Source organism: Pseudophryne corroboree, chromosome 5, assembly GCF_028390025.1.
Source record: "Pseudophryne corroboree isolate aPseCor3 chromosome 5, aPseCor3.hap2, whole genome shotgun sequence".
Classification (NCBI taxonomy): Eukaryota; Metazoa; Chordata; class Amphibia; order Anura; family Myobatrachidae; genus Pseudophryne; species Pseudophryne corroboree.
This window is the reverse complement of record NC_086448.1, coordinates 463935880-463954376: the sequence shown is the minus strand read 5'-3', so window position 1 is coordinate 463954376 and position 18497 is coordinate 463935880. Positions and strand designations below refer to the sequence as shown.

At 45.3% G+C, this 18497-nt stretch overlaps 1 protein-coding gene across 1 annotated transcript in view; it reads right to left on the bottom strand.

Annotated features, from left to right (window-relative positions):
* MARCHF11 (membrane associated ring-CH-type finger 11) overlaps window positions 1-18497 on the bottom strand; it is a 313378-nt gene that overhangs the window by 69569 nt on the left and 225312 nt on the right. Inside the window, exon 4 of the mRNA XM_063922952.1 lies at window positions 5324-5516. Within this exon, the coding sequence (XP_063779022.1) occupies window positions 5324-5516 (193 nt within the window). The remainder of the gene's footprint in view (window positions 1-5323; window positions 5517-18497) is intronic.

The following is an 18497-nucleotide window of genomic DNA, read 5'->3' as shown; positions in this document are numbered from 1 at the left end:
AATCTCCCCCTTAGGCAAGGTTCCTAACCCTTCAATTAGGTTACCCGACTATTTTGCGATGGCCTTAGTAATCCACCCACATGCTATAGTGGGTCTCTGTGCCATCCCAGCAGCTGTATACAATGATTTTAGTGTATTCTCAATTCTACGATCATCCGTGTCTTCTAAGGAGGCTGCACCAGGGACAGGCAATACAATTTTCTGTGACAGCCTGGATACTGATGTTTCCACTATCGGTGGATTTTCCCATTTTTTTCTATCCTCAGGAGGAAGGAAAAGTCAATCTTTTAGGGATTTGAAATTTCCTATCAAGATTAACCCACGGTTCTTCAAACAGGGTATTTAGTTCCTTTGACAGGAAAAGTGGCAGAGGATTTCATTTTTATATTAAAATAAGATTCCTCAGTCTGCTCTGTTACCTTATCAGGGATATGGAGAACCTCTCTGATAGCCTCTATGAGAGCCTCTATTCCCTGTGACAGAGTAGCCTCCCCCACCTCTGCATCCACCTACCCCTCTTCCATGTCTGATCCCTCATCATCAGAGTCAGACTGCAGGATATGGGCCAAAGGAAGTTATTGCAGACAAATGGTAGGAGACTGAGTCTCTGTTCATAAACTCAGTCATCAATTGTCTTAAATATTGCGTCTCTGTCTCATTGTGGGATAATTTAGTAGAAATATAGGAAATCATTCCCCTAATGGAATCCAGCCAAGCTGGCTCTGCCCCGCTAGCCTGGGAAGGTACACTGCACAGAATACACTATACAGAGTGTAGGGGAAGAGGAACACTGTGCCTTACATGAAATACACTCTTTGTCTGACATACTGTGACAGTGACAGCACACACACACACACACACACACACACACACACACACACACACACACACACACAGAGGAAAAGGTTAAATGCACAATTAACCCGCAAAGAGCCCCTGAAGAGAGACACAGAGATAGCCTGGAGCCAGCATACAGTGCCCTTACTGCTAATGCCAAGCTTAGCTGGGTCGCAGATTAATTACCCAGATTGGGGACTTAGTACACTAGAAAGCGCTCCCCCCTGCTATGACCCCCTGGTATCACTGAGGTAATATGGAGTCTCTCCGGAGGAGCTGCGCGTCCCTGTCAGTCAGCGTCTGTGTCTACTGCAGCGGGAAAATGGCGCTGGTGAGCTGCTGGATCCGCTCATTGTGAAGCCCCACCCCTTCAATGGCACGGTCTTCCTGCTTTTTTATACTGGCTAAGGTCATTTTTAGTGCTTAAAATGGACTCAGTCGTCTTTTAAGTCTGTAATGCCAGTCTGGGTACTGTGTACACCCGTAGTGTACTTAGACTCAGTTCGCTCCCTCAGAAGCATAGCATCCGCACTGTGTACTGAGTCTGGAGACTCCGCTGCCCCCATAGAAGCTGTGCGTCTCTGTACCTCCATGCCGCCATAATGGCACCACTCTTCTTTCTTCTGGCTCTGTTACGGGTGGCGGCGCGCTGTGGGAATGTACGCTTGCCGTGGTGGGGTGTGCAAATAGTTCCCTCAGGAGCTAGTGTCCTGTCAGCGGGGAACAGGACCATTAACTCTTCAAGAGGTTGGGCCGTTCCCCCCCTATAGTAGGTGTGAGTCAGCTGGCAGCTCTGCTAACATCGGGTGCCTTTTTTATAATGGAAATGCGTCTTATGTGGCTAGAATGCACAAGCAGCTTCTGAGGATTAAAATGATATGCAGAATGCCTATATTCTGTGTGTTACTATGACTGTATCTGCATATGAAATGCTATGTTAAATTGATTTCCCCGAAACACTTCCAGGGGTGCCTTGTATTGGTGGCCCAGGACCAATTCAAATTATTTATGGTCAATGTAAGAGGCAAAACCAGTGCTGGTGGCTGCCAATCATAAAATATGTGGCCAAACAGAAGCAAATCTTGCAACTTACCACACAATTGAACCTAAGAATGACATATAAACACAATTTAATTAATTTAATGGGAGAAATTCAAGTGTTTGAAAAGTCGGTTGGGTGTCTGTTTTGTCGTGTCTATTAGATAGGAAAAAACAGACTCCCAACTGACTTTTCAAACAATTGAATATCCTCCAATATCTTTCTATATTTGTAAATAAGAAACTTTTGGCCAAGGGGTGCCGTGAAAAAAATAATGATATTCTAGGGTGCCGTGATTCAAAAAAGTTTGGTAACCACTGCCTTACCCTATAACTTAAAACCCACTAAAATCTTGGTATTTTGGAGAAGTATGTCATTTGAATCTGTTGTCCCTTACATCACGGAGAATTGCCCTAAAACCCACCCAAATCTAAATCTCTCATCTACATCTGCCCCAATTGCTAACTTGTTTAGTTTGCTAACAACTCTGAATAACCCTCAGAGCCCCTAAAAGGAGCAAACAAATATGAGAACATCTTATATATAAAGATGGTAGAAATAAGGATATAGAAATATTAAAAAAACTAGGAAAATAACATCCAGCCAAATTACAATTGAACGAGAGAGCAAACATCCCAATAAGAAAGGTGAGCTATCAATGGCAAAGGGTAATAATTAAAGACATACAGGCAGAACATCAAAAGGAAGGAAGAAAAAGGCAGGTAAGTATAATTTTCACCATTGCCATCAGGTACTTTCCAAAGTGGAGAGGTTAGGTGGACTGTGTGGCCTCTTCCTGGAGCATTGCACCTTTTGCCAGGAGGCAGGGTTCTCCAGGCATTGAGGCAGTTCCAGCTGAATCAGAGGGGCCTTCCAGTTAGGCATGTAAATCTTTGACAAGCCCAAGGCTGAAGAAAAGGAGGTGAGGTCACATGGGGTATGTAAAGAGTGCAATTTGCCAGAAGAGGATAAAGATAAATAGGAAAACCACAGTGGTATTCCAGCTGACGTTTACATAATTCATCTTTCAATGGTTTCAAAGCTTTACGTTGTTGAAGCGTATTCCAAAATAAATCCTGTTAGATATAAATAATGTCCCCATTGAAATAAACACCATCCGATTGTCTTTATGCATGATCTCTTCCTTTTGTGAGATATATTGTAAACAATAAAATGGGGCCTGAGGGTTCGATGCGCTCTGTCAAAGGTTATCGTATCATTTGGTTCATTACCCAGAAGTTAATTGAAAATCTTTGTTAAAGCATCTATCAGGCCTTAGTGTGGGATGTCCTCTGAAAGGACTGTAATGTGAATGTTGTTTCGTCGGCCCCTATTATCAAGGTCAGTCATAATGGATTTCAGAATGTGAAGCTCAGCAGATTGGGTGGAGATGATATCCTTCAGTGAACGTAAAAAAGGACAGAAGTGTCTTGACTCTCCTTCAAGGTAGTAAGGCAGTCTGAGAGCTGGGGAAGGTCATGCTTAACAGAAGCCATCTCCTGTCTAATGGTGTACTGCAATTCTTGTTTGGTAGGCAGTGTCTTAATGTAGGTCAAGATTTCTTTCATTTTGCTGTCAAGGTTTGAAGAGTGAGGGAGAACAAGGTCTACCATAGAAAACGATCTCGGAAAATTAGTAAAAGAAGAGCCTGAAGCATCCAAATCCTGACTTTGTCTAGTAGGGGTAGGTTGAAGAAAAAACCTCATGTCAAACTCAGACAAAGATTCCCTGGGATGAGAGTTGTCATCTTTCTGAGCAGATATTTTATTCATGATCATATTGAGGCGGATAAGAGCAGTAAACGGTCAGGTTGGTTGGATGTGAATGTGTGCATGTTACATCAAAGGGCTAGTGTTGAGCCAAGACTCCCATTGGCCATGTACTAAACAGTCTTCACAGAGCAGGCAGCAACATAGTTGGATTCATGTAAGACTATTCAGCCCACACCCCATATAATGCATTGATAATAAACAATCAGCATAGGAGGCCTGACAATATGAAAGTCACAAACTAGGATAAAGCAAAAGCAGAAGAATAAGTATGCATAAAGCTAAGTGCGGACACTAGATGGAGCTGATGTATCAGAATTGTATTTTAACATTGGGAAAATTAAAGAAGACATTCAATGTCTGGCACAGTAATAAATGGGTTAGTGAGGCATAATTGTGTTCAAGGCTCAGGGATCAAAGCCTTATGTATATCAACAACCTCAGTGTCCTCCTCTAGGATAGAGTACATAAGATCAGCTGGGTTGTATTTATGTAGGAGAGGCCATGGAGGTACTCACCAGGGCAACAGAGGAACCAGTGAAGCTTTTGGTACAATGGGTCTATGTAGAGCCAGGTATGGAGGAGGCTCAGGAGTCTCCGAAGTGAAAAGAGAGCAGTTGGGTAGGGTGGAGAGGGACAGTGACTCACCCTACAGCCCTGTCACACACACAGCCGCATCAGCAAGCAGGAACCAATCTCAGCATATCACTGTGAGCGGTAGTGTGTGGTTGCATATTTCCAGGGAGGGGGTGAGGAGACTGCAATCTTGGGTCTCCGTCATCGATAGATCACTGTGCCGGATCCAAATGTAAATTTACCCCCAAGCTCCCTAAGGCCAGACAGGCCGCATCCCACAGGGACTCAGGATGGGCCTCCTGGGTCCACAAACCAAGTCCCCCACTGGGTCAAGATAATTGCTGACTGTCAGGGCTCTATGAGGGTCACTGGTAGTCTCCAAAGCACCCAAAAAGGTGGACTGATCAATTTGTCACTGCACCTGCCTTTGTGGCGCCCCCTCCCTATACTGATGTGTGATATGCTCAGAAACTTGGTTCATTAAAGGAGCTAGCAAAGAGACTAGCACTGTGCCAGAGTCTTTGCTCCCTTCTGCACATGCGCCTGAAAGACTGCACTGCTGACACGCCCCCTTTTTCTATAAAAGCAGGCATATAAAAGGCCGCTGCACATCAATTATGCTGCGGCTTGGAGGCACTGCGTGCAGTCCCACAAACATCGGAGATGTATTTAAACCATCTTTGGTGCTCGAGATCCATCCGAAAACATACACAACTTGGCAATGCACGCAAATCTGTCTACACACCCTTAACATTGCCATTACTAAATTAAGTATACATGTGATCGTTCACAACCAACCAGTTACGCCCCTCCAGATGCAAGTGGATATGCACCTGAGTTGCGCACGAAAATAAATTGCCAATAGATATATGCATCCACGCTCAGTGTGAAGACACACAATAGACACACCATATCCCTCTGCAAAAAAGACTAATGTGCAACACTGCATCGGCCCTTATGTGTACATTTATTTAATACAGTATGCTAAAGTTAGCATTGTAATCAAAATGGAAACTAACGAGATACACTGGATGCTATATTTGCATGAACAAATCAAGTTCCCCATAATTGCCCATTAAAAAAAATAATTTGTAAAACTTACCTATACACACAAGATCCATGAAGCCATACATGCCGTAGCATATTTGAAACAGGATGTCCCTTCTTTGCCATACTGCCAAAGGGCTAAGTGCTGACCACAGAAGCCATGTCACACTAGATACTAGGAATAATGATCCAAGGATTACAGCAATCATTTGAACCTTTTCCACCAGCGTCACCGTAATGCGCTGCCACTAAAACACAAAGAATAGTTTATCAATTAGATTATTTGTTCATTAAAAATAAACATTATAAAACAGTTTTTATGCAACTATCTAGGTTAAGAAAACATCATTGTTTCATTATGTAACAGACAAGAGCTACAGTACCTGCTAAATCTGCATCTAAGGACAAAATCTGTATTAACCACAGGAACCATTACCAATACAAAAAATAAACATTATAAAAATAAAAATTTACTTACCGATAATTCTATTTCTCATAGTCCGTAGTGGATGCTGGGGACTCCGTAAGGACCATGGGGAATAGCGGCTCCGCAGGAGACTGGGCACAAAAGTAAAAGCTTTAGGACTACCTGGTGTGCACTGGCTCCTCCCCCTATGACCCTCCTCCAAGCCTCAGTTAGGATACTGTGCCCGGAGCGTACACAATAAGGAAGGATATTGAATCCCGGGTAAGACTCATACCAGCCACACCAAACACACCGTACAACCTGTGATCTGAACCCAGTTAACAGCATGATAACAGAGGAGCCTCTGAAAAGATGGCTCACAACAATAATAACCCGATTTTTGTAACAATAACTATGTACAAGTATTGCAGACAATCCGCACTTGGGATGGGCGCCCAGCATCCACTACGGACTATGAGAAATAGAATTATCGGTAAGTAAATTCTTATTTTCTCTAACGTCCTAAGTGGATGCTGGGGACTCCGTAAGGACCATGGGGATTATACCAAAGCTCCCAAACGGGCGGGAGAGTGCGGATGACTCTGCAGCACCGAATGAGAGAACTCCAGGTCCTCCTCAGCCAGGGTATCAAATTTGTAGAATTTAGCAAACGTGTTTGCCCCTGACCAAGTAGCTGCTCGGCAAAGTTGTAAAGCCGAGACCCCTCGGGCAGCCGCCCAAGATGAGCCCACCTTCCTTGTGGAATGGGCATTTACAGATTTTGGCTGTGGCAGGCCTGCCACAGAATGTGCAAGCTGAATTGTACTACAAATCCAGCGAGCAATAGTCTGCTTAGAAGCAGGAGCACCCAGCTTGTTGGGTGCATACAGGATAAACAGCGAGTCAGATTTTCTGACTCCAGCCGTCCTGGAAACATATATTTTCAGGGCCCTGACAACGTCTAGCAACTTGGAGTCCTCCAAGTCCCTAGTAGCCGCAGGCACCACCATAGGTTGGTTCAGGTGAAACGCTGAAACCACCTTAGGGAGAAACTGAGGACGAGTCCTCAATTCCGCCCTGTCCGAATGGAAAATCAGATAAGGGCTTTTACAGGATAAAGCCCCCAATTCTGACGCGCGCCTGGCACAGGCCAGGGCCAACAGCATGACCACTTTCCATGTGAGATATTTTAACTCCACAGATTTAAGTGGTTCAAACCAATGTGACTTTTGGAACCCAAAAAACTACATTGAGATCCCAAGGTGCCACTGGAGGCACAAAAGGAGGCTGTATATGCAGTACCCCTTTTACAAACGTCTGAACTTCAGGGACTGAAGCTAGTTCTTTTTTTGGAAGAAAATGGACAGGGCCGAAATTTGAACCTTAATGGACCCCAATTTCAGGCCCATAGACACTCCTGTTTGCAGGAAATGTAGTAATCGACCCATTTGAATTTCCTCCGTCGGGCCTTACTGGCCTCGCACCACGCAACATATTTTTGCCAAATGCGGTGATAATGTTTTTCGGTTACATCCTTCCTGGCTTTGATCAGGATAGGGATGACTTCATCCGGAATGCCTTTTTCCTTCAGGATCCGGCGTTCAACCGCCATGCCGTCAAACGCAGTCGCGGTAAGTCTTGGAACAGACAGGGTCCTTGCTGGAGCAGATCCCTTCTTAGAGGTAGAGGCCACCGATCCTCCGTGAGCATCTCTTGAAGTTCCGGTTACCAAGTCCTTCTTGGCCAATCCGGAGCCACTAATACAGTGCTTACTCCTCTCCATCTTATAATTCTCAGTACCTTGGGTATGAGATGGCAGAGGAGGGAACACATACACTGACTGGTACACCCATGGTGTTACCAGAGCGTCTACAGCTATTGCCTGAGGGTCCCTTGACCTGGCGCAATACCTGTCGAGTTTTTCCCAACGGTTTATAATCATGTGGAAGACTTCTGGGTGAAGTCCCCACTCTCCCGGGTGGAGGTCGTATCTGCTGAGGAAGTCTGCTTCCCAGTTGTCCACTCCCGGAATGAATACTGCTGACAGTGCTATCACATGATTTTCCGCCCAGCGAAGAATCCTTGCAGCTTCTGCCATTGCCCTCCTGCTTCTTGTGCCACCCTGTCTGTTTACGTGGGTGACTGCCGTGACGTTGTCCGACTGGATCAACCCCGGCTGACCTTGAAGCAGAGGTCTTGCTAAGCTTAGAGCATTGTAAATGGCCCTTAGCTTCAGGATATTTATGTGAAGTGATGTCTCCAGGCTTGACCATAAGCCCTGGAAATTCCTTCCCTGTGTGACTGCCCCCCCAGCCTCGCAGGCTGGCATCCGTGGTCACCAGGACCCAGTCCTGAATGCCGAATCTGCGGCCCTCTAGAAGATGAGCACACTGCAACCACCACAGGAGAGACACCCTTGTCCTTGGTGACAGGGTTATCCGCTGATGCATCTGAAGATGCGACCCGGACCATTTGTCCAGCAGGTCCCACTGGAAAGTTCTTGCGTGGAATCTGCCGAATGGGATTGCTTCGTAGGAAGCCACCATTTTTCCCAGAACCCTTTCATTGATGTACTGAGACTTGGCTCGTTTATAGGAGGTTCCCGACAGCTCGGATAACTCCCTGACTTTCTCCTCCGGGAGAAACACCTTTTTCTGGACTGTGTCCAGGATCATCCCCTAGGAACAGAAGACGAGTCGTCGGAATCAGCTGCGATTTTGGAATATTGAGAATCCAATCGTGCTGCCGCAACACTACCTGAGATAGTGCTACACGGACCTCCAACTGTTCCCTGGATCTTACCCTTATCAGGGAATCGTCCAAGTAAGGGATAACTAAAATTCCCTTCCTTCGAAGGAGTATCATCATTTCGGCCATTACCTTGGTAAAGACCCGGGGTGCCGTGGACCATCCATACGGCAGCGTCTGAACTGATAGTGACAGTTCTGTACCACAAACCTGAGGTACCCTTGGCGAGAAAGGTAAATTGGGACATGAAGGTAAGCATCCTTGATGTCCCGAGACATCATGTAGTCCCCTTCTTCCAGGTTCGCAATCACTGCTCTGAGTGACTGAATCTTGAATTTGAACCTCCGTATGTAAGTGTTCAAGATTTTAGATTTAGAATCGGTCTCACCGAGCCGTCCGGCTTCGGTACCACCACAGTGTGGAATAATACCCCGTTCCCTGTTGCAGGAGGGGTACCTTGATTATCACCTGCTGGGAATACAGCTTGTGAATGGCTTCCAAAACTGCCTCCCTGTCAGAGGGAGACATCGGTAAAGCCGACTTTAGGAAACGGCGAGGGGGAGACGTCTCGAATTCCAATTTGTACCCCTGAGATATCCCTTGAAGGATCCAGGGGTCTACTTGCGAGTGAGCCCACTGCGCGCTGAAATTCATTGAGACGGGCCCCCACCGTGCCTGATTCTGCTTGTAAAGCCCCAGCGTCATACTGAGGGCTTGGCAGAGGCGGGAGAGGGCTTCTGTTCCTGGGAACTGGCTGATTTCTGCAGCCTTTTTCCTCTCCCTCTGTCACGGGGCAGAAATGAGGAACCTTTTGCCTGCTTGCCCACGAAAAGACTGCGCCTGATAATACGGCATCTTCTTATGTTGAGAGGCGACCTGGGGTACAAACGTGGATTTCCCAGCTGTTGCCGTGGCCACCAGGTCTGAAAGACCGACCCCAAATAACTCCTCCCTTTAATAAGGCAATACTTCCAAATGCCGTTTGGAATTCGCATCACCTGACCACTGTCGTGTCCATAACCCTCTACTGGCAGAAATGGACAACGCACTTAGACTTGATGCCAGTCGGCAAATATTCCGCTGTGCATCACGCATATATAGAAATGCATCTTTTAAATGTTCTATAGGCAATAATATACTGTCCCTATCTAGGGTATCAATATTTTCAGTCAGGGAATCCGACCACACCAACCCAGCACTGCACATCCAGGCTGAGGCGATTGCTGGTCGCAGTATAACACCAGTATGTGTGTAAATACATTTTAGGATACCCTCCTGCTTTCTATCAGCAGGATCCTTAAGGGCGGCCATCTCAGGAGAGGGTAGAGCCCTTGTTCTTACAAGCGTGTGAGCGCTTTATCCACCCTAGGGGATGTTTCCCAACACACCCTAACCTCTGGCGGGAAAGGATATAATGCCAATAACATTTTAGAAATTATCAGTTGTTATCGGGGGAAACCCACGCATCATCACACACCTCATTTAATTTCTCAGATTCAGGAAAACTACAGGTAGTTTTTCCTCACCGAAAATAATACCCCTTTTTGGTGGTACTCGTATTATCAGAAATGTGTAAAACATTTTTCATTGCCTCAATCATGTAACGTGTGGCCCTACTGGAAGTCACATTTGTCTCTTCACCGTCGACACTGGAGTCAGTATCCGTGTCGGCGTCTATATCTGCCATCTGAGGTAACGGGCGCTTTAGAGCCCCTGACGGCCTATGAGACGTCTGGACAGGCACAAGCTGAGTAGCCGGCTGTCTCATGTCAACCACTGTCTTTTATACAGAGCTGACACTGTCACGTAATTCCTTCCAACAGTTCATCCACTCAGGTGTCGACCCCCTAGGGGGTGACATCACTATTACAGGCAATCTGCTCCGTCTCCACATCATTTTTCTCCTCATACCTGTCGACACAAACGTACCGACACACAGCACACACACAGGGAATGCTCTGATAGAGGACAGGACCCCACTAGCCCTTTGGGGAGACAGAGGGAGAGTTTGCCAGCACACACCAGAGCGCTATATATATACAGGGATAACCTTATATAAGTGTTTTTCCCCTTATAGCTGCTGTATCTTTAATACTGCACCTAATTAGTGCCCCCCTCTCTTTTTTAACCCTTTCTGTAGTGTAGTGACTGCAGGGGAGAGCCAGGGAGCTTCCCTCCAACGGAGCTGTGAGGGAAAATGGCGCCAGTGTGCTGAGGAGATAGGCTCCGCCCCCTTCTCGGCGGCCTTATCTCCCGTTTTTCTGTGAATTCTGGCAGGGGTTAAATGCATCCATATTGCCCAGGAGCTATATGTGATGAATTTTTAGCCATCTAAGGTGTTTTTATTGCGTCTCAGGGCGCCCCCCCCCCAGCGCCCTGCACCCTCAGTGACCGGAGTGTGAAGTGTGCTGAGAGCAATGGCGCACAGCTGCGGTGCTGTGCGCTACCTTATTGAAGACAGGACGTCTTCTGCCGCCGATTTTCCGGACCTCTTCAGTCTTCTGGCTCTGTAAGGGGGCCGGCGGCGCGGCTCTGGGACCCATCCATGGCTGGGCCTGTGATCGTCCCTCTGGAGCTAATGTCCAGTAGCCTAAGAAGCCCAATCCACTCTGCATGCAGGTGAGTTCGCTTCTTCTCCCCTTAGTCCCTCGGTGCAGTGAGCCTGTTGCCAGCAGGTCTCACTGAAAATAAAAAACCTAAAACTAAACTTTTCTCTAAGCAGCTCAGGAGAGCCACCTAGTGTGCACCCTTCTCGTTCGGGCACAAAAATCTAACTGAGGCTTGGAGGAGGGTCATAGGGGGAGGAGCCAGTGCACACCAGGTAGTCCTAAAGCTTTTACTTTTGTGCCCAGTCTCCTGCGGAGCCGCTATTCCCCATGGTCCTTACGGAGTCCCCAGCATCCACTTAGGACGTTAGAGAAACAGTTTTTATGCAACTATCTAGGTTAAGAAAACATCATTGTTTCATTATGTAACAGACAAGAGCTACAGTACCTGCTAAATCTGCATCTAAGGACAAAATCTGTATTAACCACAGGAACCAATACGCAATTAGATATAATCTTTCTCATCAAAGTCAATGAAAGAAAGAATCTGATTAGTTAAAACTTAACATTTGATTTATCAAGCATTGAAAAGAGTGGAGAAGTGGACCATTGGAGAAGTTGTTCATAGCAACCAATCAGCGCTTAGCATATACTGTATCAAGTACATTCTAAGAAGCTGATTGGTTACTATAGGCAGCTTCTCCACTGGCCCACTTCTCCAATCTTTTCACTGCTTAATAGATAACTGCTTAAGTACTTCACTATTCTGAAATTATAATTTACACACAAGAGGAACTGTTGGACAATATGACTCAGTTAGAGCTAAAATATACATTTCCATTACATATATTTGCATATATTTGCAAGAAATGCGTATGCATTATGTTCATATACAGGGTGGTCCAAAAGTATGTATACAGTATGTATACAGTAACGATCTTTCATTATTCTTTTTTTTTTTTAAACCAAATTTTTCACCAACCAGACCTTCTTGATAAGATCATCTGGTCAGATGAAGCCTGTTTCAAGTTGTCAGGCCACGTGAACAGGCATAATTGTGTGTATTGGACAGATGCAAATCCTCATGTCACTATGAAAACTCGACTGAACCAGCCAGGCGTCACTGTGTGTGGTTTACTGTCCTGCAATGGTATCCTGGGGCATTTTTTTTTTTTTTTGGAATCCACTATTACCTAAACATACTGAGCAATGTGGTGGTGACCAGGGCTGACATTGCCGTACTGTTTTTACAGCAAGATGGGGCTCCTCCTCATTTTGTTTTGGATGAACGGGAATACCATGACAACACCTTCCCACAGCGTTGGATCGGGCGACATGGCAGCATTGAATGGCCACCACGTTCACCCAACCTCACACCAATGTACTTATTCTTTTGGGGCGTAGCAAAGGATAAGGTATTTCAGTGAAAGCCTCTCACAGTGGACAAACTAAAGAAGTTCATCTCTCAAGCCTTTGTTGACATTTGTGCTAACCGATATTTGTGTGTTACTGTCTGTCACAGTGTAATTGCTCACTTGCATCTCTGTACACCTAGACAAGTGTAGCAGAGCAGTAAGGAGCTGGAAAGCATAAACATACTGTACGTAAGCAGATGCAATGTCATTTTAGCAAAAACATGGACACAGCCATAGGTACACCTTTAGAGTGCTAATGCAATGATGCACAATGAGGAGGATGATGACTATCCATACCTGACATCATTACCAGTGTCCAAATCAGGGCATGAGGTGTGGCTTAGCACTTCTGAAGACTGTGCCACCTCAAACTCCCTTTCATCCTTCTTAAACACCCATGGCTTGGTGCAAGCAAGAAAGGTACCTGCCCCCACTGCATATGACACCTGCATTGCATGTGTACTGCACCAGCTCATTATGGATATGCCTCCCAATTTCCCACAAGTTGACATCCAAGTCAGCCACAAGAGATTGAGACATACATATCAGGACTATTGTAAACAAATTGGGACTGTTGGGAGCTATGCTATCAACAAAACTATCTGGCTGCTTCTGAAAGGCTGCATCTTGACCCCTCCAGTATTTAAAACATTAGCATTGCAACAATATTATTTGAAGTTGCGGCCACCTATGCTTGATTAATTAATTGTCATTTAAATGTAAACTACTACAGAAAATAAAATTCTTTTGATTTTATTTTTAAAGGGGAAACAGCAGATGTTTAATTAGTGTTTTCTATTTATTTACATTTTATACTTAACAGTATGGCGCAAACATCATATGATGAAATAAGGCAATCGAATGACCTTATAAGAATATATAATCTGAGTGTTCTGTATCCTTATCCCGCTTCTCTGTATTTCATCCAGAGGAACAAGTTCTTATCTCGGGGCAAGAGAAAAGATCATTGTGCAGACCATTTTCACAAAGGACAAAGGAATTTATTCTCACAGAACACTCACACTAAACAAAGGTTTAAAAGCATGTAACCACACAGTTGTGGATAGGAGTGAGGTGCTTGCATCAGATATCATCAGTTACCCTCCCAAGATGTCATCAGGAAAAACACTGGACGTCCCAGATACCACCAGTGTAAAAGGGTTTGATGTTCCAGACAAATCCACCTTCAGTCCAAAGAATCACCACTTGCTTAACGCGTTACGGGCTTTGTAGTCCTTCATCAGAAGCATAGTGGTGATGTCCATATCCAGGGTATTTATATCCTTATCAATTACTTGTAACAAACCCCCTGTGGCACTGCTTTTCCCACCATCTGCAGTGCGGCGTCTTGTGACTGGAAGTCTTTATACCGGAAGCGTAAGTGCGTGTGCGTTCCACCGCCACTTTGCAGGAAGTCCGTAATGCGTTCCACCGCCAAGTTCCCGGAACCAGAAGTGCGCAATTATGCATTGCACTGCTATCCACGTCAGGAGGAGGTTAAGGGATTCCACAGATGTCTTATGACAGCGCAGAGCTGTCAATCTCATAACCGAGGGGATTTTTATGGATGAAGTCCATTTAAATGTCCATCATATAAAACAACTATAAATAAAGAACATATCAAAATATAAAATATACGTTATGGTAAGAACTTACCGTTGATAACGGTATTTCTCCTACGTCCACAGGTTCCACAGGATAACAATGGGATATGATGGAGCGCCAGCGGATTGGCACCAAACGATCAAAAGCTTTCAGATCTCCCAGGATGCAATGGGCCCGTCCATATATCCCCGCCCACTGGCTCAGGCAAATCAGTTGTATTCCAAAGCACTAGGCAGGGGCATCATGTAGAGCCCTAATCAGGCGAGAAGAACACACATGCACACCCTTCCGTACAAGAAGGAAGAGTTAGTGAGTAGAAAGATCCTCAAATCAGGTGAGTCAGGGTGGGATCCCTGTGGAACCTGTGGACTTAGGAGAAATACTGTTATCAACGGTAAGTTCTTACCATAACGTATATTTCTCCGGCAGGGTCCACAGGTTATTCACAGGATAACAATGGGATTTCCCAAAGCAATTAAGTGGTGGGGACGCTCCTGATTGGACAGGAGAACCTTACGCCCGAATTCAGCGTAATGAGAGGCAAAAGTATCCAAGGTATAATGTCTAATAAATGTGTTAATGGAAGACCATGTGTCTGCCTTACATATCTGTTCTGCTGAAGCACCATGTTGTGCTGCCCATGAAGGTCCTACCTTACGAGTAGAGTGAGCAGAGACATTATGCGCTACAGGGAGATCAGCTTGAGAGTATGCTTCTGAACTCGTCATTCGAAGCCATCATGCCAGCGTCTGTTTAGTAGCAGGCCATCCTCTCTTGTGAAATCCGTAGAGAATAAATCTATCTTTCTGATGGCACTGGCATGATCCATGTAGATCCTTAATGCCCGGACCATGTCCAGCGACGCATCTCCCGCAGAAAGTCCCGATACCTGAAAAGCCGGGACTACAATTTCTTCATTAAGGTGGAATTTAGACACCACCTTAGGAAGATACCCAGACCTAGTTCTGAGAACTGCTTTATCTGGATAAAAAAAGCAGAAAAGGGGAACGACATGACAGCGCTCCTAAATCTGACACTCTTCTAGCTGATGTCATAGTCAGTAGAAAGAGAACTTTAGCTGTCAACCATTTAAGATCCATTTTATTAAGTGGTTCAAACGAGGCAACTTGAAGAGCTTTCAGGACTAGACTTAAGTCCCAAGGTGCTGTATGAGGAACAAAAGGAGGTTGAATGCGCAGCATTCCCTGGAAAAAAGTACACACATCCTGTAAATTGGCAATTTTCTTTTGGAACCATACAGTCAATGCTGATACTTGCACTCTCAAGGAAGCCACCTTCAAACCTTTATACATTCCTGCCTGAAGGAATGCTAAGACCCTGGAAACTCTGAAAGATTTAGGGTCCATACTTCTTTCACTGCACCAATGAATATAGGCCAGCCATATTCGGAGATAAATACGAGCTGAGGAGGGTTTCCTTGCTCTGAGCATTGTTTGAATTACCCGTTGTGAGAATCCTCTTAACTTCAGGATAGAGGTTTCAAGAGCCACGCCGTCAAAGACAGTCGATCCAGATGTCTGTGATAACAAGGACCCTGCATTAGTAGATTCGGACATTGAGGGAGCAGAAGTGAAGCATCCATTGACATTCTCTGCAGATCTATGTACCAATGACTTCTGGGCCAAGCCAGAGCTATTAGAATCATGGCACCGTTTGCTTGCTTTATTTTCCTTACCACCCTGGGTAACAGGATGATCGGAGGAAACAGATACGCCAGATTAAAGTCCCATTTCACTGACAAGGCGTCCACAAAGATCGCTGCGGGATCCTTTGTTCTTGACCCGTATGCGGGCACTTTGTTGTTCAGATGGGACGCCATGAGATCTATCTCTGGCAGTCTCCATTTGTCTACTAGAGTCTGAAAGACCTCCGGGTGTAGAGCCCATTCGCTTGCCTGAATGGCGTGTCGACTGAGAAAGTCTGCTTCCAGTTTAGGACTCCCAGAACGAATACTGCAGACAAGGCAGGGAGATGGCGTTCTGTCCACTTTAGGCCAAAACTATGGAGCGTAACGTCTCCATGTGAAACCTTGGTACCCAAATGTATTTGTTTAGCATTTTGAGATTGAGAATGGGTCGAAAAGACCCACTTGGCTTTTGAACCAAAAAACAGGTTGGAGTAAAAACTCTGTCCCTGTTGTGCAGGGGGTACTGGAATGACTACTCCTGACTGAAGCAATTTCTGAACTGCTTCTTGCAAGGCCCTTGCCTTCGCCTCCACCCGAGACGGGCTGGTGCAGAAGAACCTTCGAGGAGGATGCTTCTTGAAAGAGAAAAAATAACCTAGAGATACCGCTTCTTGCACCCAGGCATCTGTTGTAGACTGCCGCCAGATCTGTGCAAACTGAAGAAGCCGGCCCCCTACCCTGGGGTCCCCTAGGAGGAGGCCTGCACCATCAGGCTGATGGCTTATCTTCTGGTTTGGAAGCTGGCCCTCTGGTAACCCAATGCTTCTTTGACTTACCCAACTTATTGTATTGGGGCTGCTTACGATCATTTTTCCCTTCGCTTTTCCTTGCGACCGAAAAGGCCAAAAAACTGGACCCTTAGGTTTGGGGTTATATGTGGAAGGAAACTTGACCATCTTGGAGTCTGCTTCTGACTCCAGAATATAGTTGTGAATTCTTTACCAAAAAGAATATTTCCAGCAAAAGGCAAAGATTCCAAAACCTTCTTAGATTCTGAATCAGCTTTCCACGTACGTAACCAAAGTGCTCTGCGAGCAGCTATTGTTGGGGCTGATGCCCTAGAAGCAATAGTACCCATACCTAATGCCGCTTCTTCCAAGAATACTGCAGCCTGTTTAATATGAGCTATATAGGATGTTTGTTTTCTAGCAGCTGAGAAAACATCCTCTTCCAGTGCATCAGCCCAGGCAGCCACTGCCTTTACCATCCAAGCTGAAGCCATGGCTGGCCTTATGACTGCCCCAGAGAAAATATGGTTTTCAGAAAACCATCCACTCTCCTATCCATGACATCATTTAATGATGTTGACGGTAAAGGCAATATAGATTTTCGCACTAATCGAATCACAGGCGTATCTACTTTAGGAGCCACCTCCCTTTTTAAACAGTCCCCTGCTGGAAAAGGATAATTGGAATCCCATTTTTTGGGAATTCTATATTTTTTATTGTGTGTAGCCCAAGCCTCTTCCATGATTTCCGTCAGCTGGTCTGACCCTGGAAACTCAGTCTTAACTATTTTGGGACGTTTAAATACAGGTGCCTTGGTTTTTAACACAGGCTCTGCTGAATCCTTTAAGGATAGAATGGCCTTCATTACTCTAATTAATTCAGCTATATCCACTGAGCTGAGACCTTCTTCCTCCTCTTCGTATACCGGAGTAAATTGAGTTTTCATCTTCCGATGAATCATCTTGTGTAGCCTTTGAAGGTGAAGGTTTACTTACCATCGGTTTATCAGCTTGTTTCATGAGAAGCTGCTGGGGGAAATTATATATCGTAGGTAGGGAGCTGCATGTATGGTTTAATAGTGTACCCCATTCCTGGTAAAGAAGCTGTAGGAATTACCCATTCAGCTATACTGGACAAGGTCTGTGTAAACATAGCCCAAGGTGGATCCATCTGTACCGGACGTTGTACAGGGATCTGCCTTGTATTTTGCTGAAAAGCAAAACAATTTGCACATAAACCATCCTGAACCAGATCCTGAGAAGATAATACAGTTTTGCAAGACAAACGTGATATGAGTGTTGGTGTTACTGTAAGTGTACCTTTGTCACTTTTGCCGCTCTTAGACATGATAAATAATCAGCACTTTCACAGTGTACTACACAATTTGTGACTGTAATCACTTTAACCTTCTAAAGTGATATCAATCTGACCCTACCCATGCACCAGCACTGAGGATCAGAAGAAACAACTGACACACATATATTAAAGTCAGCAATCACACTAGCAGTCAGTCACATGTTATATATTAGTCATATGAGCACATTATCAACTACAAACACATTTTAAAGTATGTAGGAGTACATATTACTGAATCCTGTTTTACACAGACCTAACGTATTCAGACGCAATGCGAAGAAAATCATAGTAAATGTACACAGACTCATATGCAATAGGCACTTAACTTAACTATTCATACTGAAAAAAGCAGATAGAAATTTAGTGCTGTATAGCCTGTACTCAGTAGAGTGGGATACAGGGAGACACCCCTCGTTTCCAGGATCGATCAATACGTTAGCAAACGCTGAGTGGATCCAGACGCTACTAGTGTACACTGTCACTCCGGGCACCTATAGTGAACACAGACATACCGGTCACACAGCCGCCTCTGCTGCGACCGGGTCTCCTTGCGGTAGCGCTTAGTGAACACAGATGCAGCGGCCTATGCTGCGACTGAGTCCCCTCGTGGTAGCATCTTGGACGGAAGCTAGGAGACAGTTCATGGAGGGAGACTCGGCGGAAACTGGTCATGAACCGGGGAGGAGGGGCGACCAGGAGAGCATGTAACTCCCCCTG